This window comes from Camelina sativa, chromosome 8 (genome assembly GCF_000633955.1).
Source record: "Camelina sativa cultivar DH55 chromosome 8, Cs, whole genome shotgun sequence".
In the NCBI taxonomy this organism is placed as follows: domain Eukaryota; kingdom Viridiplantae; phylum Streptophyta; class Magnoliopsida; order Brassicales; family Brassicaceae; genus Camelina; species Camelina sativa.
In genome coordinates this window covers 12,357,935-12,381,495 of record NC_025692.1, presented here as the reverse complement: position 1 = coordinate 12,381,495, position 23,561 = coordinate 12,357,935, and the positions used below count along the sequence as shown (strand labels likewise).

The 23,561-nt window shown below is 36.3% G+C and overlaps 5 protein-coding genes and 1 pseudogene across 7 annotated transcripts in view; 4 read left to right on the top strand and 2 right to left on the bottom strand.

The window, feature by feature from the left end:
- LOC104707046 (mitochondrial Rho GTPase 1) lies at positions 2,294-7,312 on the top strand. 2 transcript variants are annotated; one of them, XM_010423299.2, is made up of 15 exons: positions 2,294-2,467; positions 2,688-2,918; positions 3,261-3,393; positions 3,535-3,684; positions 4,006-4,182; positions 4,330-4,584; positions 4,807-4,875; positions 4,952-5,007; positions 5,102-5,183; positions 5,490-5,701; positions 5,831-5,900; positions 6,276-6,388; positions 6,481-6,631; positions 6,727-6,913; positions 7,046-7,312. In XM_010423299.2, exons 2-15 carry the CDS (start codon positions 2,698-2,700, stop codon positions 7,117-7,119), a joined length of 1,950 nt encoding a protein of 649 aa, XP_010421601.1. In that variant the 5' UTR covers positions 2,294-2,467; positions 2,688-2,697; the 3' UTR covers positions 7,120-7,312. The 2 variants fall into 2 exon arrangements, with proteins under 2 accessions (XP_010421601.1, XP_010421600.1); XM_010423298.2 differs by having other exon boundaries at positions 2,294-2,508.
- Positions 8,430-9,083, bottom strand: LOC104709462 (annotated as a pseudogene).
- On the bottom strand, positions 9,029-13,105 carry LOC104707045 (kinesin-like protein KIN-14G). 2 transcript variants are annotated; one of them, XM_010423296.2, is made up of 12 exons: positions 12,793-13,105; positions 12,585-12,689; positions 12,226-12,317; positions 11,972-12,071; positions 11,623-11,886; positions 11,245-11,524; positions 10,979-11,140; positions 10,676-10,891; positions 10,541-10,578; positions 10,267-10,430; positions 10,055-10,171; positions 9,029-9,972 (listed from the first exon to the last, which is right to left on the bottom strand). In XM_010423296.2, exons 1-12 carry the CDS (start codon positions 12,800-12,802, stop codon positions 9,202-9,204), a joined length of 2,319 nt encoding a protein of 772 aa, XP_010421598.1. In that variant the 5' UTR covers positions 12,803-13,105; the 3' UTR covers positions 9,029-9,201. The 2 variants fall into 2 exon arrangements, with proteins under 2 accessions (XP_010421598.1, XP_010421599.1); XM_010423297.2 differs by having other exon boundaries at positions 12,585-12,680.
- On the top strand, positions 13,316-15,395 carry LOC104707044. Its single transcript, XM_010423295.2, has 9 exons — positions 13,316-13,634; positions 13,810-13,897; positions 13,991-14,104; positions 14,200-14,282; positions 14,377-14,491; positions 14,572-14,663; positions 14,749-14,814; positions 14,921-15,014; positions 15,156-15,395. Exons 1-9 carry the CDS (start codon positions 13,369-13,371, stop codon positions 15,261-15,263), a joined length of 1,026 nt encoding a protein of 341 aa, XP_010421597.1. The 5' UTR covers positions 13,316-13,368; the 3' UTR covers positions 15,264-15,395.
- On the top strand, positions 15,806-20,398 carry LOC104707043 (long chain acyl-CoA synthetase 7, peroxisomal-like). Its single transcript, XM_010423294.2, has 23 exons — positions 15,806-16,056; positions 16,155-16,215; positions 16,329-16,406; positions 16,503-16,574; positions 16,654-16,735; positions 16,885-16,990; positions 17,088-17,164; positions 17,255-17,299; positions 17,394-17,480; positions 17,643-17,732; positions 17,834-17,913; positions 17,995-18,088; positions 18,173-18,261; positions 18,354-18,442; positions 18,545-18,674; positions 18,801-18,919; positions 19,015-19,138; positions 19,223-19,309; positions 19,386-19,489; positions 19,584-19,669; positions 19,766-19,852; positions 19,936-20,022; positions 20,116-20,398. The coding sequence occupies exons 1-23, from the start codon at positions 15,930-15,932 to the stop codon at positions 20,209-20,211; spliced, it is 2,097 nt and encodes a 698-aa protein (XP_010421596.1). The 5' UTR covers positions 15,806-15,929; the 3' UTR covers positions 20,212-20,398.
- Positions 23,021-23,561, top strand: part of LOC104707042 (protein ALWAYS EARLY 1-like) — a 6,237-nt gene continuing 5,696 nt past the window's right edge. Inside the window, exon 1 of the mRNA XM_010423293.2 lies at positions 23,021-23,255. The gene's annotated coding sequence lies outside the window, so the exon portion shown is untranslated. The remainder of the gene's footprint in view (positions 23,256-23,561) is intronic.

The window sequence follows — 23,561 nt, the reverse complement described above, 5'->3', positions numbered from 1 at the left end:
CTATATACCTGAGTTTAAATGGTTTACGAACCAAACCCGATAAAAAACCACATAAATCCGGTTTGAAACCAATTTGAAAACGATTTACCGTTCTAACTTCCCAAATTTCAAAATTGCTTTACTCTATCAAGTAGCTTTTGTTTCAGTACCAGAATCATTGACGTTATCCAGAAGAGAAAACTCTAGATTTTGACCAGAAACATCAATCATCAACTAATCTTCGAAACTTATAACACTACTAACCGTAGAATCACTTTTGGAACATTCATCAGTGTCTCCATCTTCGATTAATTTAGCAGGCTTTATATAGTTTGATTCCATTTCATTGCATATGATAGCTTCCATTGAAGAACCTGCACGAATCAAAGACCCGCAATAGATAAGCAAAATTATATCATAAAAAAAAAATCAAAGATCAAATCTTTCGATATAAACATGTAAATTTATGTAGATATAATGTTATTTTCTTAATTAGCTGTCTTATTACGTTTCAAAAATATTAATTCTTTTGACATAACTTATGTTATTCTTTTTAGATTTGTTATTCCCTATTTATTGATTAATAATAATATACATGTTTAGTGATTTTTTTTGTTTCTACATATCAAAATCTAATTAAGAAAACACGTATAATATAATTAGCGTACAATGAAAAATAGATTAGTTCATTAATTTTTCTTTTTGATTTAGGAATTTTTTTAGATATAATAAACATTTAAATTTTATGTAGATTTAATCTTATTATCTTAATTAGCTGTTTTGAAAACTGATAATTTTTGACACATGTCAATATCTTATCAGTATACTTGACACGTGTCATGATCCTGTTAATAACTAACTTTGAAAACCCAACTTTATATAATAAGAGACGAATATCCAAACCATAATATCATTTTGAGTCAGAGAAATATATGAATCCTTTTATAGCACATGTTAAAAGAAGATTATGATGAATTAAATAGAAACCAATTGATATCAAAGAATTTGTTGTCATGAAGATTAAAACTAAATAAAAAAACACATGAGAGTAAGTATGTCGAAGATGATATAATAAAGATTTGTAAAACCGATCGGTTATTTTGTGTCATCTTAATAATCAATATTCTAATTATAAATATTTTTTTTTTTTGAAAAAAAATCTAATTATAAATATTTCAACCAGTTTATAGTAGAGAATCGAATTGATACTAAAAACCGAAAGTCTCGATTTGGTTGAATTCAATTCTCGATTGTTTAAAAACAGATCAAAAAATCTAAATTTTGATCAACACAACCTTTTAATATTACAATGAAAATTTCAGTCAATTGACATTGACCTATAAAAAGAACTGAAGCATGATATATAAATATCAAATTCAGTAACACTATTTTATGCATGATGAAATCAGTGATTAAATAATAATAAATTATATTTAGATTTGGATTCTATAAAAATCCGTAATCAAATTTTAGTTTTTTCTTTTAAACCCTTTTTATTAATTCTCATGTCCAAACCGATTTTTTGTTTCTCCAATTTGATTTTCTCTTTCTCATCCTTTGAAAAAATTAGAATAATTACTTTATATATATATATATATATATATATTTCTTTGTTTGTATATTCTGTAATAAGATGTGACTTTAAATGTGAGCCAATGAATATTTCAAAATTTAGAAAGTCAAAAAATTTCATCATGTTTACACACTCCATAAAATCTTTTGATACATTGTACATATAAACTTTTCATAGGAATTAATCCTAACTTGGTAGTTAATAGTTATAAAATTCATATATATATATATACAGAGCCGGCGCTGAACTTTCTAGGACTACAAGCCAAAAAAAACAAAACACACTAAATGCAGTTTCTAGGGTTTGAACCTGAGTAGTGGTGCCAATGACATGACAACTAAACCATTGGCCTAAGGAAAACATTCATAGAAAATGGCCGAAATTTTCGTTTTATTACGCACGGCCGCAAGCCATTGCTTGGCTTGCTTGGGCTCTTGGCCGGCTCCTCAACTCTCAGAATCAAACCATCTCCATATACTGGTAGCCAGGAGGNTATTACGTTTCAAAAATATTAATTCTTTTGACATAACTTATGTTATTCTTTTTAGATTTGTTATTCCCTATTTATTGATTAATAATANGAAAGACCACGGGCGGGCTCTGTATATATATGAGCAAAGTTATCAAAAATTTTATATATATATATATATTTAAAATGAAAATTCCTTTTAAATAAAAACTACTTCATAAAAAAAAAACAGTACTTGGTTTTTACGGAAATATCACTAGAATAATCAGATTCACAGACAAAAGTAAAAAAAAGCTTACTAATTTTTCTCCTCCTTCACGGCAAATCGTCACCGCCACATTTCTCCCCAAAGGCAGAATCTAGGGTTTTGTTTTGTTTTCTAAGGGTTTTTTTTTTAATCTTCTTCTCTCCTTCTCTCCTTCTTAATCTCTCAATCTCCAGTTTAGGTTATTTCTCGTTTCCTTTTATCGAAATTTTGTATCTTTAGGTTAGTAGCTTTGCTTCTCGTTGATGTTACTCTCTCTCTCTCTCTCTATTGTTGTATTCGTCACGATCTTCCTCTCTTTTGATGCTCACGTTTCTGGGTTTTTTTATAGTCGCTCCTTGTCTCAAACTCGTCAATCTTTGTACTTGATTCCTGATTTGGAGCCTCTCTAATTGTTGCAGTTTTTTTGAGATGGCGAGGTACTCAGCTGGTACGGTTGATTGTCCTGGTTCACCCAAGTCTGTGAGAATCGTTGTGGTTGGTGATAAGGGCACTGGGAAATCAAGCTTGATTGTGGCTGCAGCTACTGATGTTTTCTCTCCCAATGTCCCTCCTGTTTTGCCTGATACCAAGTTACCTGCTGAATTCTTCCCTGACAATATACCCGTCACCATTGTCGACACTTCCTCCAAGTATGTATATATAATAATCTCACTGCATTGTTTCTCTTTTGGATTAAGGTTACTTTGAAGGAAAACGATCGATGCTATTGCTAGTTTTTTAGATAAATAATGTGGCTTTTGGTGACTGCTGAGGAATGTAACCTTGTGTTTAGGCTTTTTACACTATGAATGAACCGGGAAGGATACTATTAGCTCAAAATTCTTTATTTTTCTATTGGGATAGAGCACTGTGCAAACTGTTTAGCTACTGTTTGCAGTGTTCCGAAAGAAAGGTGTAGGATATTCTTGCGTTGACAGCTTTGTTTAGGTTCTTGAAGTATCTTTTGATGTTTTTGTTCGTTATGTGTTCAGGCCAGAAGATAGGGACATGGTTGCTGAGGAGTTGAAGCGCGCTGATGCAGTTGTTTTGACATATGCCTGTGATCGACCTGAGACTCTCGACCGGTTAAGTGAATACTGGCTTCCAGAGCTTCGGCGATTAGAGGTTTGATTCTCCTCTCTCTATCTTCTGTTTGGTCATGTCAATCTTGCTGTGGTTAGAAGGTGCACAGTATCTTATCTATTGATCATATCATTGTCCTCGTGCTAGAAAGTATAAAGATTTTCTTGTGATCTTTTTGAACAGGTAAAAATTCCTATTATAGTAGCAGGGTGTAAGCTTGACTTCAGAGACGACAATAACCAGGTCAGCCTCGAACAAGTGATGTCACCTATAATGCAGCAGTTTCGGGAGATAGAGACATGTATCGAGTGTTCTGCCTTGAAGCAACTCCAGGTTTCATGGCTTCTCTATTCCTCTTGAGATGTAATATATTCTTAGTTAAAACATGGCATAAATATTAGTCTGAGGTAGTTTAGGCATGCGATTCTCTTACTAAGAAATTTTAAGGACACTAGATGTCCTAATTTTTTAACCTGGAACTGAAATGTTGTTGTGATTGGTTTGGACTTCTATCAAGCATGAATTGGAAATGCCTAGTCAGAAAACAAAAGTCCTTCAGGTCTGAACTGGAAATGCCTTCAAGCATGAATTGGAAATGCCATATCATTGTTCTCTTATATTTCAGGTCTGAACTATCATTGTGCTTTTCTGTAGGCACAAGAAGTTTTCTATTATGCACAAAAAACTGTCCTTCACCCAACAGGACCTCTATTTGATCAAGATTCCCAGGCACTGAAGCCCCGGTGTGTAAGGGCATTGAAACGTATCTTTATACTCTGTGACCATGATAGAGATGGTGCTCTTAGCGAGGCTGAATTAAATGACTTTCAGGTTCTTATGTTTCCCCTTCTTGTGTTCATGAGCTTTTGCTATTTCGTCTTGAAATTGACTTCGGTCTGTCCTTCAGATTTTTGAAAGAAGCTTAAAGAGTGTAATTTTGTTATCCCCATGACGCACCTAATAGTTTTTTTACAATAGGTCAAGTGCTTCCATGCACCATTGCAGCCTTCTGAAATTGAAGGTGTTAAGAGGGTTGTGCAAGAAAAGTTGCCAGAAGGTGTGAATGAAAGAGGACTGACAGTGACTGGCTTCCTGTTTTTACATGCACTTTTTATTGAGAAAGGGAGGCTCGAGACGACGTGGACTGTACTCAGGAAGTTTGGATATAATAATGATATAAGACTTGCTGAAGAATTGCTTCCGTCTTCATTATTCAAGCGAGCGCCCGATCAGGTAGATTTGTAGAAATAATATTTATTGCTGCTTCATTATTTATTTGTTAGTGTTTCAATAATCTGTTACTGGATGCGCTGTATATCAAATATTAAATTTGGAGCCTTATCAGTAATAAGAATTTTGGATGCCTACATTATTGCACACGGTTATCTTACAGCTCACTTCAACTTGCCTTCCTTGATATTGTGCAGCTAATGGTTGTGTTCATTGTTTTTGCAGAGTTTTGAGCTGACAAATGTAGCAATCGAATTCCTGAAGGAAATGTATGCCTTGTTTGATGACGACAAGGTAAGTCTCTTTTGTTTATTATGTCTTAGTGTTGAGTTGACAAATATAGTTTTCAGACTGAATTTGTACGTTGCAGGATAATAATCTGAGACCTCAAGAGATCGAGGACCTTTTTTCAACTGCACCTGAAAGGTACTTCTTCCACCTCCAGAAGGCAAAGAACATGTAATTTTAATTATGGTAGTCTCCATTATATTGACGTGCTATACTCAATTGTGAATGGCAGTCCTTGGAAGGAATCACCTTATGAGGATGCTGCGGAGAAAACGGCCCTCGGAGGTCTATCCTTTGACTCTTTCCTGTCAATGGTAATCAATTCTCCTCTTGTACATCCTTAATACATAAGGAAGCTTTTCTCGTGGATGCATTATACATATACTCAGCCTTTTTTTGTTTCATTTCTTTGATTTTGTTGATTGACAGACTAACATGTCACTCAATTCTCTCTCTTAGACGTAATCGTTTACGTGTCTTTATTTTTTATAACATACACAATTATCATTGGGTTATATGTGGTTTTGTGATTGTGAGTGGATTTCTTATCTAGGCCAAGTTTTGTCCATTGCACTAATTCAAATTTTATTTGTGCTAATCTTTCAATTTTATCCTTGCAGTGGTCACTGATGACACTATTAGAACCGGCTCAGAGTGTGGAAAATTTGATTTACATTGGTTTTCCGGGTGATCCATCGACTGCTATTCGTGTTACTAGGAGAAGACGTTTAGATCGCAAAAAGCAGCAATGTGAAAGAAAAGTTTTCCAGTGCTTTGTTTTTGGACCTAATAACGCTGGAAAATCTGCATTACTAAATTGCTTTCTTGGAAGGTTTGTCATGTTAACTCGTACCACAACCTGTTGCATTTTCAAAATACACACAGAAGAGAGTACAATTCTATGTTTATAAGCGTGGGGACTTCTCCATCTGATTTACAGTTATGTTTCTCTATGATCTAGGTCATATGCTGATAACCAGGGATCAACAACTGATGAGCGTTATGCAGTAAATATGGTCGATGAATCTGGGGTAAGTCAGTATATGTATGCAATTTGAATCATTACATCTGTGCGCGCATAAAATATATATGTATCGTAGTTTTGATATATTTTGTCCTTGCAAAGAAATCTTCAATGAACAAAGTACTGAACAAAAATGACAAAGTTGAGTATTATTTTGGGGACTGAGGACGGGAACTAGCTAGGTATCTATGATGCGTTTTTTTTTCTATGGGATACATGCTTTTTTTTAACTAGGGAGTTCCATACAAAACTTTACTGATGTGCTACTTCTCAAGAGATTAGAGATGTTATTTGGTTGTATATTTTTTGGCATGCTTCAAGGCTGCTTTCTTTTGAGTTTCTGTATGTACTTAACCTGATGATTGCAAATCTATGAGTGTAGGGTTCAAAGAAAACTCTTATCATGAGGGAAATTCCAGAAGATGGAGTTCAAGGGCTATTTGCATCCAAGGAATCCTTGGCTGCATGTGACATAGCTGTCTTCGTGTATGACAGGTAAATCATTTGTCGAAATATGCTTCAGTAAATGCCTTTTCATTCTCTATCTGTAGTTTGTGCTTAACAACTGAGTTCATTGTTATCTCCAGCTCGGATGAGTCGTCATGGAAAAGAGCGACGGAGTTGCTTGTTAAAGTTGCAACTTACGGTGAGGCCACTGGATATGAGGTCCCTTGCCTCATGGTTTCAGCAAAAGACGATCTTGATTCATTTCCTATTTCCATACAAGAATCCACCAGGGTAGGGTTCTTATTGATCTTCGAGTCTATGAACTGAGAATAACTTGAATACTTGCTTGCATACATACATATTTATGCACACGGATCTTCTTGCAGATGACACAAGATATGGGAATAGAGCCTCCAGTATCCATCAGCTCCAAATTGGGGGATTTCAACAACTTATTCCGCAAAATCATAACTGCAGCACAACATCCTCATTTGAGTATTCCAGAGACTGAAGCAGGAAAAAGCCGCAAACACTACAACAGGCTAATCAACCGTTCTCTTATGGCCGTCTCAAGTATGTTTTCTTTTCCCAGAGTCCTAAATCTTGACATGAATTTTCTCACAAACAAACAAAACCGTAACAAAAAAAGCTTCAGACGCATGTTTGGGTGAAGTCTAATTTCAGTCTCATGATTTGTGTAAACAGTTGGAGCTGCTGCTGTGGTCGTTGGGCTGGCTGCTTACCGTGTGTATGCCACAAGAAAGAGCGCTTCTGCGTAAGAAAGATATAGAATGAAAATTCTAATCTATTAAGGTGCAAAGACGAGAAGAAGATATTATCAAATCTCTTGTTCTGAGTTTGTTTATCATTAACTTGATCCAGAGTACTGTTTTTAGAAGTTTAATGGAAATGGGCTTTGTTTGAAGTAATTGTGGAAGAAGATCTGTAGCAACACAAATATTTAGGGACTACCCAAAAAAAAAGAGAGAACATTGCCAATAGACACATTGTGTTGATTTCTTCAATACAATAGAACTTTGTCTTGTTGTTGTGTTTAATCTTGTTCATGTTTAACCTGTTCTCCGAATTAACCCAGCAACACTTTTTAACTCTTGAAAAAACAAAACAAGAGGAAAAGAAATCGACACCCAGATGGATGTGTCCTCTTCTTCTTTCATGAGTTTAAAGGATGATCTTGGATCCAAGATTCTTCTTTCATGAGTTTAAAGGATGATCTTGGATCCAAGATTGTAGTTACATTTGCAACCAAATTTTAAAGAACCCTAGTGCACAATATTTCCCGTTGAGAATTATTCTGTTACCAAACTTGTCACAGTTCTTGTTCGTTTTTTTCTCATTTTAGCAATCCTTCTTATACTCTTCTGTCCTACAATGGTGAGACTAGCCTTGGCCCCAATCTTGATGGTGAAAACTGAAAAGGTGGTATCCTTGCTTTAGGCAGAGAAATCAAAACGTTAGTTCCACTTCTTTTTGGTGGAGAAATCGAAGCCAATTTAGGTGGGCTCTTGATCTTGGAAGCTGGTGAAGTCGAAGACTTATATCAAAATCTTCTTGGCTGCTTATGACCGGAGACCCTGTCATTTTGAACTTGGCTGTTGCGTTGAAGAAGCCGGAATAAACAGAACAATAAAGGAGGTTTTGTGCAAACCCGAATAGCCAATACCAAACGCTATTACTATCGTTTCCCGTTTTCCTAACCTTTTCCCTGCTATTTTCTGTCAAGAGACCACCACGAACTCTTTGCAGTAGTGATGGCAAACGAACATGTATACACAGTATGGTCTGCTTGGAAAGAACAAGGGAAGAAGAAATCGATCTGAGAAGGGGCCATGCTAATCTTCTCTGAATCGTTCCAATTTTATTGGATGTCCACAAAGGGACAATCACTTACTCGACTCTAACGCTTTATAAACAAAGCTTTGTCTCTTCAGCTAAACGATGTGGGAGAAAAGTGCTGTTGTCTTTAGTTAAATGGGCCTCTTTTCTCTTCAATATTTTATGGGCCTTTTCTTATTTCGCACTCGTTCGAACTTCGAGCTATTTTCATATATTCAAGATTTTTACTCAATCAGATTCCACTTTGCTTGAACTCGTGTCTTCCGCTAGAAAACCTCTTCCACGGGTTTTTAATGTCCTCAATTTCATCGATGAAACCTGCCTTCATATTCACTTTCGTTGATGAATCTTGAAGTTGAAGACACCTGTAACCCATTGAAGTTATTACCGGAAGAGCAATATTGTTGTTGTTGATTTGGTTCTTGTAAGAAATCGAACTGTTGTTGTTTGCTTAGATCACAAGAACTTTAAAAACTCGAGAGATCCTCTGTCTCTTTCCATCTTGGATTTTGCGGTTCTTGATGATGATGATGATGATGATGAGCACGGTCACGGAACATATCCAGTAGCTGAAGAACAACTTCCAATTCGTTCTGGTATTAAAGCTTTCTTATGATGCCAATAGCATCCATCAACAGGATCATTGGCACGACAACCATACTGAAACATGACTGTATGCATAGCTGCGTTTTTCTCAGGAGGGGATTTGATGATCTTGGTGATGTAGCTGACTCCAAATAGCTTATGCGCGTTGAGGAAATTGGCGGTGACGGTCGTGAGGGAAATAAGGAGTACTAAAACTCAGAAGAATAAGAACACAAACAGACACAATCGTATGAATTTGAGCTTGAGAGATTAAAAACCATTGCACAAGATCTCTGTAGAGTTAACAATTTGACGATAAAAAGAAACGAAACCCTATTTTAAAGTTTTATAGACGACGACCTGAATGTTTAAAAACCAAACACTTTCACAAAGACAGTGAATAAAAAAAATCCAGAGACCTATTGTTCCCTCCGAAGCATGTCAGAGGCGGATGAAGAAGAACAAGAAGAAGGTCGTATCGCTACGAGGGATGGTCTTCTATTCTTGAACTTAAGAGGACTCCACACCACCGCCTTCTTCTGCAATGCAATTACCGTAGGATGGCTCGGCTTCCACGAGCTGCCTCCTCCTCCTCCTCCTCCTCCTCCAAGAGGGCTCTTCATGAATCTGCTGTTTTTCATTGCATTCGGAGTCACCAGATTGTGGTCTGGAGAGAAGAGCTTAGAGTATCTCGCCTTTCTCGGGTCACCACCTCTGAATGAAAGAGGAGGGCGTGATGGTGTTGTCATTGATGACGATGATGGTTCTGGTCTAACCGTTGCAATTGAGACTCTTCTTGTAGGCAGGACGGTTTTATTGCCTGATCCAATGGCTGATGGAGGAGCGGGTCTGAATGCGATGGAGCTTCTTCTTGATTTCACTAGAGTACTCACGTCCATCAGTGATGATCTTCTGAGGCTGTTATTATTCTTATTCTCCTTGAACGTTGTATCCGAGAATCTCTTAGAAGGACCCTGAGATGGTTGTTGGGGCATGAAGTTTGTGATTCTTCTGAGTGGCATTCGCATTTTTGTAGGAGCCAAAGGCGGTTTTTTCTCTGTGATTGTGGGTAGTGTCTCTCTCATATGTTTAGATGTTGTTGATGATGATGATGCAGTTGCTAGAGCTCGTGTCTCCTGCTTGATTCTGGTCTTTCTTTCTTCTGCTAGTTGCAATTCCAAATCTCGAACCTATAACATGATTTAGTTTTTAACCGTTAGTTAGAAGAAGAAAGCACAGAACATATTGAATCCACTATTTAACGCGCACTACCTTATCTTGAAGAACTCTGCATATTTTTTCTCTAGCAGTGAGGTGTAGCTTTAGTTCCTGCACGCTGTCCTGCAGTTTCTTTGTTTCTTTGTTTTCCTCCTGTTTCAGCTTCTCGGCCTGTTTATTATTGTTATAAAGGAGACACCAAAAAGAAAAATCAGCCTAAGATATGTTAAAGCTTAAATGAACTGAAGTTGGAGAAATCACGTTACCATTTGTTTTAACTTGAGTAGTTCAGACACATCTGCCTGTTTCCGGGCAGGTCCACTTTCAATTCCCCGGACTCTACTTGCAAAGTTTAAGGAGCAAAGTGTCTCTCCTTGATCCGCAGAACTTGGGCTAATCTGGACAAACATTAATGTCTTGCAATCTCCACCTGTATAAGTCACAATGAAATAGACACACCATCCAGATGAAAAACAAGATGTCGTATGAATCATGTGCCCCAGAAAAAGGGAAAAAAAAAGAGGAAAATTGGTATTTTACCCAAAGAGTTTTGCAGCATATGGGTGAGCTTTGAGTTTCTGGAGTTGCAAAAAAGGAGGGAAAAAAATGTCATGAACAATAACCAGGATATCTCATATGCAAATGCCTTGACGAAGGGGAAGAAATGGGAAATACCTGTAAGGAATGTGGCTTGTTTTGGATGCAAGGGCAGAGATAACATCACCGAGTGCTGAAAGCGACTTATTGATAAATTGAGATTCTTTCAGCCTTTCTCCTTCAACTTCTACCTTTCCTACTCGCTCACTGCCAGCCAAGTCCACTAACCAAAGATGACTTCTGGTTCTCTGACCATTTATCAAATTCTCTCCCTTCACTGTCACTCGCAGCAAGCTGAACAAAAAGAAATCTCCTGTTGGTATAAGTATGTAACAGGTTTCGTTTCAAATGATTTTAGATTCTAAACTCTATTTTGCTTACCAATGAGATCGGCTGCTTTGCTCATTTGCAGCTGTTGAACCCACAGATCTTACACAATAACCTTTCTTGAGCAGATCCCACACTCCATCTGTATTGTAAACTTGAGCTTCGACTAATCCTGGGACTTCTTGTGTCCCTTCTGCTGATTGCTTAACCTCCAACCTTTATCCACACAACACATACCGTTATTTTTGTTTTTCTTAACAAGAAAGATAAATTGTAAGGCGGTCTATTCTACTACCAAACAAACATAATGGAAGACCTACTTTTTAGGGGGCTGGTTTGAGTTATCTACTAAGAGGTCCCTTATCTTCTCATTATAAACCTCCAACATGCTAACCGATAGCTCAAACTTCATGAGATGACTTCTGCTTTCTGAACAGCGGAATAGCTCTTCTAAGGTTCTATAGTTCACTCCTCTATTATCTGGTGTTCCCTCCATGGTAAATGTCTTGCCAGTGCCAGTTTGGCCATAGGCAAATATGCAGACATTATATCCATCCAGCACAGAAGTAACTATAGGTTTTGTCTGTGCAAAAACAGTCTCTGCAAATGAAGGTACAGTCAGATTAGATCGTTAGGTGTAGTGTACGAAGATCATAGGTTTAGACAAATAAAGTTGCAAAGGTAGTGTCTCAATTTACCTTGGCCATCTTCAGGCTTAAAGACATGGTCAAACTTAAAATGCTTCTTGGAAGAATCAGATGAAAGTATCTGGAGCTCGTTTTCCTGTGATGGATCAAACTCAGCTACAGAAGCACAGCCATTTGCTATTTCAGCTTGGTTTAGAGGTCTGCATCTACAAAAGACCCTGATATTTCCCTTAAGTTCGATCACTTCATTGTATAACCGTTTCCTCTCTGATGACTCTTTCAAGTACTGTTCTTCCAGAGTTCCAAGCTTAGTAGCTGCCATTAAAACACGTTAACGAATATCAGGTTACAACCAAAGCAAACAAGTTTTGCTAATATTAAGACAAAGAAAGGTACTGACTCAAAAGCTGGAGAGCCTTGGAAATTTCAGGTTGTACAAAGGAACAATTCTTGATCTCTTTCATCTGGTTCGATACCAAAGCATGTTCATCCTTCAAGACCTAAGACATGATAATAAAAAAAAAGGTGAACATAAAACACTAGCAGAAGCAAAGTCATATTTCATCTTGAAACAACCTCAGGTTACTATTGCAAATTCACAAGGAACTGTCGTAATAGTGTTAATTCAAGAAGAGGAGAAAGAAAGTAGAGTACCTTAATTTTGTCACTGAAGTCGATCATCTTCTGCAAAATTGGAAGCGTTGGTCCATTGGCAGGAGAAACTACTGCATTCTCACTTTCTTCCACTGTTTCATCCAAATCAGTAATTTCAAATATCAAATCAGAGTCAACGACGCAAGTGAATCTACAAATACATACTATATAGTCTACCAAACAAAGTTTCCAGAAGATGCACGGGATATGTTAGCGACCCCCAAAAACCTAATTCTGATAATTGAAGGAGAGAGCCGATCTAATTCACAATTTCGCAATCGCAACAAAACTAAGTTCTCTACTGAAAATCACAATTCACGACGAGAAACCCCAAAGAACAAAAAAAATCAAACCCTTACCAGAATCGGAATTTTGATTGTTAACAGAAGACTCCTTCGATTCACATGACAAATCACCATCGTTGCTAATTTCTTGATGTTGATCTGGAATAAACCCTAGATGATCTGCGAAAACCATCAAAGAAAACGAATCAACAAAAACCACAGATCAATTTATGAATCTGTAAGCATAAATCACTATTACGACTACAGAAACAGAACATAATACCTCCTTCCATGGCGGATCTGCGCTAAAGAACCCAAAGAACGAGAGAACCCTAAATTCTGAATCAAAGAGAGAGCGAGAGATAGAGAGAGAGAGAGAGAACAAGAGAATGCGAGAGAGAGAGAGAGAGAGAACAAGAGAATGCGAGAGAGAGAGAGAGAGAGAGATTGTGAAAGAATTAGAGAGAGAAGGAGAGTGTTGTAGGTAAAATTGGGGAGAATTTGAATTTAGATGAATAAGAGCCGTTGGATCTAAAGAAGCTTTGTAACGTCTATAATCATATTACCCAAAGAGGAGCGTGAGAGAGAACATGGATTCGGATTCAAATCCGGTTTCGGGTTACTGAAACGGATCCTAACCTTTTCTGTTAAGTTTTCAAACCCTCTGGTTCAGCTTGGAGCGTTTCGGCGAAGAAAAGGATAAAAGATTTTATAAATTAAGAAACAGTCCCTAAACTTTTGGTTTCTTTATTAAAAACCCCTGAATTTGATAATTAAACATAGACAACCCTCTGTTCCAACTGTTTGAACAAATCTATTTCAATCTCATAGTATATTCGACATCAGGCTCGTTTCTGCCATGGCTTGTTCTTCAGTACCACCAAATTGTTTCCATGGCTATCTTCTCCGTAGTTGTTCGTTCTCCACCACCCAATTCCTCTCGCCTTCTCTCTCTAGCGGCTTCTCTGCTTCTCCCACTTCGAGGCTAAGAACATGTGTCAAAATCGAGAAGTTTCAGGGTGAGTCTCCTCTTGAACAAACCACGTCAGCTTCTACTTCCTCTGTTTCAAAGGAACTACCTTTAGAAGAACCTCAAGACCAACCAGAAGAAGAAGACGACGATGAGTTCAGTAATTTCGTTTTCTTTATTCGATTACACTTGATGTTCTGTGAATTGGGTTTTTCTTATCATTGTGAAGGAAGAACCACTGGCTTTGATTCAAAGTTGATCACTTTCGTCAGTTTCTGTAACAGTTTTGTGGAACATAAGGCTAAAAATGATGTCTTTTTTTTGTTTCAGCTGTTTGCCTAATGATTTGGAAGGAGCTGTTAGGCAATCAGGTGAAGCAGGTGCCGCGTTTGTGAACTCTGGAGGAACAAGAGCTATCGTAAGGACTAGTGATTAAATCTGTACTCTTTGTTGGAATTTAGAAAAGAGATTTGGTATCAGCTCTCAGATTATGACTCATCAAATCTTGCAGGTTGAGCTCTTAATTCCTCAGCTGCAGTTTTTGGATGATGAAGGTGCACAAGCTGAACTTTGGGACCTTTCGCGTGTTTTCTTGGAGACTCTCATTAAAGAAACAGGTTGTGAGGTGAGCTAACTGTTTGTGAATCCTCTTTACATGAAAACATTTGTTCGAGTCAGTCAGTAACAATAACTCCTAGTGCTTGGGATTGGTTTTGCTAGAGAGTTAAAGCCGTATTTCCAGATGCTGGAGCTGCTGCATTGCTCAAATATCGGTGGAAGGATGCAACTTTTGGATTTGCTAGGTAAGTCTGCTTCATCCTGAGAGCTTGATAGTTTTAGCTCAACACAGTCTGGGAAATGAAATAATATGCAGTCATGGTTCTTGTTGTGATGCAGCTTAAGTGACCGGAAACCAGTGGAGAAAGAAGATGAGATCATTGTCATGGTTGTTCCTGATCACCAAATGCTGGAATATGTTGAGAAAATTGCAAAAGGGCTTGCTGATGACCCGGTAACTAAATCTGTCATTCGTAATTTTGACTTTGCCAAGAACCTTTTCTTCTAACATCAAGAAGACATTTCTTTTTCAAGCCAAGGCCTCTCATTATGTGGAACCCTCGTCTTATAAGCGAGGAAGTCGGAGTTGGGTTTAACGTGAGAAAACTAAGACGCTACTTCCTAAGGTACAAGGAAAAATTCTTAATGAGACTTGACAAGGTTTTTTGACTTGAACATCATTAACTGTTCATTTCATTTTGGCGCTTGTAGTTCTTTTACTACGGTTTACTCTATGAGACCTCTGGCTGCTGGTGCTGTTTTCAGATGTTATCCTGGGTAAGACTCAGACTTGGTTTTTTCTTATCTGATTAAGTCCATGTAGATATGGTTTATCGATTACAAGCTGATCGTTTTTTTTTTTTGAATCCTTACTATTTTCTAGAAAATGGAAAGTCTTCTATGATAATAAAGACAGACCAGGCCGGTATCTACTCGCTAAAGAACTCATAGGTCGACCTGATGCCGAGGATCTTGAGGTTAATTGACTACTAGATTTGATTCCTATGATTTTATTGAGTTGACAAATTCTTACATCATGAAAAGAATTTGTTGCATATCCTAGTTACATAGCTTGTGTTACTGCCATTTCCATTGATGAAATGTTTTCTTTTTTGCAGATAATATATGGGGGCGTAGAAGAGAAATCAGATGAAGAAGGGCCATCTCTATTGAGCCAAGCCGCTGGAATTTTTTCATCCATTAACAGGTTTATGAAATCAATGTAGAGATGATAATCCTCTCCGAAGTGTTAAAACTGTTTGGAACTAGAAATGTAACAAAAGGGTATACTGTATATCTTTGTATGCTAATACATCACAATGAATATAATTCGTACTCAGCAAAGAGTTTTATGCAGAGCCTCTGTGTGTGTTTCATTAAATCTCTTTCTGATCCAGAGATAGTAGCTGACAACTTCAACAGCATAACCAGTCTAGACGTTTGCTTGAAGATACTGAGCTGTTTGATGATTATATGTTAGCCTTGAGAATATAAGTGCCTGAGTGAATCAGCTGCAAAGATTTCACTATTTCAGTGTCACACCATGACCAGTCACAACAAAACAGTCAGGTTTGATGGGCAATGAATATATGAGTGCTTCTTTAACACCATGGATATGTTGATAAGGATCAAAAAATAATTTTGGTGAAATGGTAAAATTATCCACATAGAGAAGCGTGCCTTATTTGACGTAAGCAAATATGTGAGAAATGTACATACTCCAAAATATGTGGTTTAGGGAACTTATTATAGCCAGCCGTAGCAATCACATGATTACATACCATTTTCATCTCTCAATGTTTTTTAATTTATATATTCGTTACGTCATTTTCTTTAGTTGATCAGTTTATTTCGTATTCCTCTAAAAAAATAAAATTATCGACAAAGAAAAAATGGAATTTTCATCGCCGGCACAACGTCGTCTTGAAACCGTTCGATCTCACCTAGGTTCTTCTCCGGCTGACGACCAAACATCTCTCTTCCTCAACGCCACCGCCTCTGCTTCACCTTTCTTAAATGGTAAGCACCTGAGATCAGCTTTTTTGTTCCTATATACTAACCACTTTGAGTTCTCTGTTTCTTGAGTATGAGAGGTTTGAATTGTTTTCTCTCTATAGAGGATAGCTATAGTGTGGTGCTTCCAGAGAAGCTGGATACTGGGAAATGGAATGTCTACAGGTCCAGAAAAAAAAACACTCTTTTCTCTGTTTGGTTTTTAACAAGTGTATGTATGTGTTTGTGAAAAATTCTCTTTTTTGTTTTTGTTTTTGTTTTTGTTTTTGTCGTGCTAGATCTGCAAAGTCGCCTACGAAGCTCATTAGCAGGTTCCAGGATCATCCTGAAATCGGGACTTTACATGACAATTTTGTGTAAGTTTGAGTGGATTACTTCTTTGAGCTTGTTTAATTGGTTGGCTTGGCTTAGTTTGTGAAATTAATGCTGGATTTACGTTTTTATGGAATCAGACATGCTGTTGAAAAATATCCTGATAACAAGTATCTGGGTACACGAGTTCGGCTTGATGGAACCGTTGGAGAGTGAGTTTTAAACTGTTCTCTTGCGTTGAGATTTTTATATAACTTTTCAATTTATGTTTCTGTGATATGTTTTTTGAAGGTACACATGGATGACTTATGCAGAAACAGCTTCTGAACGACAAGCCATTGGTTCAGGACTCTTGTTTCATGGAATTAGCCATGTAAGTTTCACTCTACTTTGAAAGTGTTCATTATGAAACTTATGCAATATGAACTAGCTCAAGTAGCTCCATCAAAATTATGTATTCCAGCTGATTTTATCAGCCAGGTTCTTTTTTTTGTTTAAAGAAAAAATTTCCTCATTTAATAGGGAGCTTGCGTTGGACTCTATTTTATTAACAGACCAGAGTGGTTGATTGCGGATCATGCTTGTGCAGCATATTCATTTATCTCTGTTCCTTTATACGATACACTTGGTAACCAATCTGAATTTGATTTTATTTTATTTTTTTCTCTTTAATTTTTGGGTTTGCAAGCCTCGTCTCTTCTTAATATGATTTTATGGTTACGCAGGTCCAGATGCTGTAAAGTTTGCTGTGAATCATGCTACTCTGCAGGCTATATTTTGTGTACCACAAACCTTAAATACTGTAAGTGTCTTTTGATTTATTAATGTGCAGGCTAAAATGCAGCACTTTCAATCATGAGTTGCGTTTATTTTTTGGTTGGGAACTATGCAGTTGCTAAGCTTCCTAGCGGAAATCCCATCCATTCGTCTTATTGTGGTATGTTCTTCTCAAATGTGTAACTTCACTGTAAGTTGATATATACTGTAGTATTTTTTACTTTTACATATATCTTTTTTTGCACTGTGATAAGGTGGTGGGAGGAGCGGACGAGCATTTGCCATCACTTCCTCAAGGAACTGGAGTCAAAATTGTATCATACCAAAAGCTATTGAGTCAGGTAGTCTTCTACAAGGGGTTTTAACTAAACGTGTGGTGTTATCTTGTCACTAGCTATATGAATGGTTAATATATTATATAGCAACTGTAAATGCCTCTGTTTTTGTAATGGCTTTTGCTTGGTAGTGAAAGAGACTTCATGTTGCTACTGGTTATCTTTTAGGGTCGAAGTAGCTTACATCCATTTTACCCTCCAAAGCCCGAAGACATTGCAACCATATGCTACACAAGTGGAACCACAGGAACACCAAAGGTGCGTTGTTTCCAGTTCTTCTTGTTGAATGGTGAATGAATATCACTTTAAGGCTAAATACTTAACTCTATAATTGATTTCATATGTTCTTTGTTTCGAAGGGTGCTGTGTTGACTCATGGAAACTTGATCGCAAATGTCGCTGGTTCCAGTGTGGCAATAGACTTTTTACCTTCAGATATGTGAGTTGAACCTTTCAGAAGTGACACACATACTTGCAATTATTGTAATAGAAAAGATCTTTAACTATCTTTTATCTTTAGTTACATATCATATCTTCCGTTGGCACACATATATGAACGTGCAAATCAGATTTTGGCTGTGTATGGTGGTGTTGCTATCGGTTTCTATCAGGGAGTATGTGAGCTCATGTCTTGTAACATATGAAATGAACTAACTTGTGGTACGGAATCAGACTAATGTATATACTTCTTTGGACAGGATGTCTTGAAGCTGATGAATGATTTTGCTGTGTTAAGGCCAACAGTATTCTGTAGTGTCCCTCGCTTATATAATCGAATATATGATGGGTAAAAATATCACTCTTATACTTCCCATGTAATTTTCAATTACTTATTGTGGAAATTTTCGTGGTTCTATGTGTTACTCTTAATCTCAACAGAATTACAAGTGCCGTGAAATCATCTGGGGTTATGAAAAAACGGCTTTTCGAAATTGCCTATAACTCAAAGAAGAAAGCTATCGTAAATGGTATTGTCTGCTAATAGAAACAGTTTAAAAAAGTGAACCAAAGTATACCTGTTTCAAGCTTTCTGCATTATTTTCTTTCTTTCTCATGTGTGGTTTCTTCAGGGCGTAATCCGTCTGCACTTTGGGATAAATTGGTCTTCAACAAAATTAAAGAAAAGCTTGGTGGACGTGTTCGCTTTATGGGGTCTGGTGCTTCTCCATTGTCACCTGATGTCATGGATTTCTTGAGAGTGTAAGTTTATTTTCTGGTTTCTCTGTTTGAACCATTCTTCCATGGTTCCACTCTCACTGATTTCTAAGAATCTGAAACTAAGTCAAACAGATAAAATATGGTCTTTGGTCATCATGATGAACACAGATGCTTTGGATGTTCGGTGCGTGAAGGGTATGGTATGACCGAGACTTCTTGTGTCATAAGTTCTATGGATGAAGGTGACACTTTATCTGGCCATGTCGGATCCCCTAATCCAGCGTGTGGTAAGCAATGTGCTATATCAGAATCCAAACTTGGCAAGACCTACGGATCCAATATGTATGACTGGTTTGTGTTTTGAAAATGTTTTTTTCGTCAGAGGTAAAACTTGTGGATGTTCCTGAAATGAATTACACATCGGAAGATCAACCATACCCACGTGGTGAAATCTGTGTAAGAGGGCCAATCATCTTCAAAGGCTACTACAAGGATGAAGAACAAACGTAACACATATTCCAGTTTTACTAGTGGCTCTGGTTATATGTATTAATAAGCAGACATGAGTCTTGACACATTTACTTGAGCAGGAGAGAAATTATTGATGAGGATAGCTGGCTACACACAGGAGATATCGGGTTGTGGTTACCTGGTGGTCGGCTCAAGATCATAGACAGGTTTTGTAATTAAAAACAATCTTGATATTTTTTTATTTGTTGTTAAAGAGTTGAAATGTTTCGATGTTCATGACAGGAAGAAGAACATATTTAAGTTGGCGCAAGGAGAATATATAGCACCAGAGAAGATCGAAAATGTTTATACCAAATGTAGATTTGTTTCGCAGTGTTTCATACACGGTAAGCAAAAGACTCTGCTCTCTCCACCAAACCAAACAGGCTTCTTTTTCTTCACTTGTGCTGTATCTCAACCTAGCCATAATGTGTATTGTAGGAGATAGCTTCAATTCTTCTCTAGTAGCTATTGTTTCAGTTGACCCAGATGTTATGAAAGAGTGGGCTGCATCAGAAGGCATTAAGGTACTATTTCTAACTCAGAGTGATATTACAGAGTTTCCTCTGCTTCTTTTACAGAAAATATCTCAAAGTTTTAGAATCATTTCTTATTGATTGCAGTATGAGCATCTAGGACAGCTCTGTAACGATCCAAAAGCACGAAAGGCTGTTCTTGCCGAGATGGATGGTGTTGGAAAAGAAGCTCAGGTAAAAACAAGACTTGCCTTAAATAATCTTATCTGTCACAAAAAAAAAATATCAACTCACCAATTTAATTTGTGCTAATACAGTTGAGAGGATTTGAGTTTGCAAAGGCTGTGACTTTGGTACCAGAGCCATTCACTTTAGAGAATGGACTTCTGACACCAACATTCAAGGTAACCAATAACAATGTGAAGTTGATAGCCACAATGAAAGTTGTTACTTACCTCGGAATCTCTAAAATTTATGTGTTTAAAACTTTGAAACAGATAAAGAGACCTCAAGCAAAAGCTTACTTTGCAGACGCAATATCCAAAATGTATGCGGAAATCGCAGCCTTGGACCCCATGCCTTCTAAACTGTAAAGATGCACATTTCTTAGAAGTGTTTCTTTAATTTTATTTTTGCATTACAGAGGTGATTATAGAACTGTAAAAGATGGGATTAGAGGTGGATTTGATGATGCGAAAGAAAAAACAGAATCGTGCTGTAATTTCATCTATACCGCCTTTCGTAATAAAACAAGCAGACTATGCTGCTCCACTAAATCAACCAGTGCAGGTCCGTACAGTTTGGTTTAGTTTTGATTTGGCTGAAGAGGCCTTTTTAGGTTTTCTTTTTCTCATCAGTAATATCAGAGACAATGTAATCCAAAAACATAGTTCCTCAGACAATTGAGACTCAAAACATGTTGTAAGTAAGACAAAAGCATTAGGCAAAGACCAGACTCTTAAGCAGCACCCTTGCCCTTTTTCTGTGGATCGTCTTCATGTAGAAATCCAACTCTTCTTGGGACCTCATCACCTTCCTCTCAATCCTTCTTGGTGGAAGAAGCAGCATTCTTCTTCTTGCGGCCAGCCTAAGCACCAAAGCGCTGGAGATAACATTGCTTCAATAGAAGCTGCATCCATCTGAAGAACATATATATAACACTCTTGACAAGTGTTTTAGTACCGACGAAAAGCTCGGTGTTGGATGCATTGTAGACGACGTCATCAAGGATTCTGGTGTTGTGGGTAACTGCTTCACTTCCCCAAGCGTACTCTTGTTGTTGTTTGAGAGGTTGGTGTTGGCAGGGTGCCTTCCCATCTCATACTTTTGCATTTTCCTCCATTGCTTCTGCTTGCCTCCAGTGGCACGCATCTTGTCACAAGAAATACCCATTGTCGCCTATCAGGGATTCTCCAACAAAGCTGCGCCGCCCTTAAAGTTTTTATAACAAAATAAAATCCTTGAAAAGGAAAATCAATATTTAGACCGGTTTGTTCTTTACATTTTTTTTCCAGTTTCAATCCAATTAATTATCTTCAAATTTGATCATTTCCAAATCTGAAATTTTCTATTAAGCTTCATTGTAACAATTATCTAAATAATGTTTTATTGATTATGATTTTATTGGAATATTTCAAATTTTAGGTTGAATATTAACTAAAACTAGTTATTGATTTTAACCCATAATCTGACAAATGTTGAATCTAGTCTGCAACCCTGAATATACTGTCAGAGAAATGTGGGTAAAATTATCTTTAGTCTTTATTATGATATACATAAAACCATTATAAATTAATAAACACGATAAATTAATAAATTTTGTTAGTTTAATGTAAAAAATAACAAAATCTGATAATATAATAAGATAATATTTTTTTTGAAATTCTTATGTAAAATATGGTCCCAATAATATCATAAATTAATAATCATATAAATTTTGAATTTTTTCATAGGGCTCATATCTATAAAACAATTGATATGTTGTATTTTCAAACTATAATGATACAAAATACTCTATTAACATGTCATAATATTTTTTTAAAAAGTTTTCAATTTCTTTCCAAAACCCAAAGCTGAATGTAACATAGATCTGCTAAAGACCAAAACAATATATGGAGACAAAAAAAAACTTAAGAAAAAGGGAAGATCTGAATTTTAACAGAGAAATTAAAGTATCACAATTGTTGGGCTTTTTAAGTCTAAGTCAAGTCCCATTAATATGATGTTGTCTGCTTTGGGCTGAGATGACAAAGTCCGCACAGATTTGTTATTGAGCTCATTCCCAAAAGGTCTTATACTAAATAGGGTTTGACTTGAATTATATATTAGAAACTTATATAACACGTTGGTTTGTATTCAACAATAACAATCACTAATTCACACTACAAACAACTCAAGAAGCACCAAGTAGATGTTTTGAAAATCAAGACAATTTAATATTACATTTGAAGGAATTATTCTTTTAGGAGTGTCATTTTTTCTCTTTGACCAACAATCATGATAGGAAATCTTCATAACACACTACAGAAATCTACATTACCTAAAATCTAACAACATAAAAGAAATTGTTTTATTATTTGGAATATTTAAAGAAAATGCAAGATAGATTTTCTCATATCTCATAACATAAAAAATTGTTGTATTATTTGGAATATTTAAAGAGAATTTAAGATAGATTATCTCATAGTCAATTTATGAGAAAGCCAAAATAGTAATGATCAATAGATTGAATGTATTGTCATATTATTGGAAGGATTTTTAAAAAAAATCCAAGGTAGATTCTTTCTCATAGTCAAATTATAAGAATATCAAACAGTAATAGATTAAATTATGCATTTTCGGTGTATTTGGATATATACTAAATAGATATTTTTTATATAAGAAAATAACCAGCCGTAAAAGGACGCGTGGTAATATAAATAAGCAAATAAATATACAATTATGAGTGATACATTATACATATATGACAACGTATTTACATTGGATTAATGCTCTATATAGATTTGACTAGACCATATTATTTAGTATTTATCTGTGTCACTGCCTAAATTCAAATATACATAATGCATGTTACTTTAATTTTCATATTTTCAATATAATTATATTAAATGTTTTAGAACAATGTATACACATATGATAATTATTTTCTATTAAAATCTGTAAAAAAAAAAGAAAAAAAAAGCAAATTTCTGCATCAAAAAGATGCTATAATAATAATTTTTAATGAAAAAATTGGGTAATTTTCAAATATAATCCCATGTATCCGTTACCACAAACCCTAAAAGAAACTCAGAAAAATCGAACGGTGAAGAAAATGAAAAGACACGTGTACGTATCAGACACATAACGAAAGCTTTTGATATACTTAAAAAAAATATGACGAATTATAAAAAGGGGGAAGTGTCTATTGGCTTACGAGAGTTCTCTCTCTAAGTCTGTCCTTTTTATTCAAGTTTCGCGGCAACGCCTCTCTTCACCTCTTCTCTCTATTTCATCTCAATCCTTTTTTTCTCCATCTCTCTCTCTCTCTCTCTCTCTCACCCTCTTTTAAACCTCTTCCTCTAATCGATCTCTCGAACAAGGTTTTTGTGAGCTTTTCTCTCTTCTTCTTCTCTGAGTGTATTGAGCTGTGTAATCGGTGAGTTAGATCTGTTGTTTTGATTTAGGGTTTTTTTTTTTTTAAAACAGAACTAATTGGGATTTTTTTGAACTTCACTTTATTCGATTTTTTATTGGAGAGGAGTGTTATGGTTGGGGGATTGGTTTTGGGATTCTGGTCGTCGATGCGTTTCTTTTTAAAATCGAAGTTCTTTTTTTACAAATAAAAAGGTGATTTTGGATTCGAAGTTGTGAATTTGATTGTTTTGATTTTGTTTTTGAATCTCGAAGAAACGAGAGAGTATTGGGTAATTTGAATCTGGGTTCTTCTTCTTTTTTTTTTTTT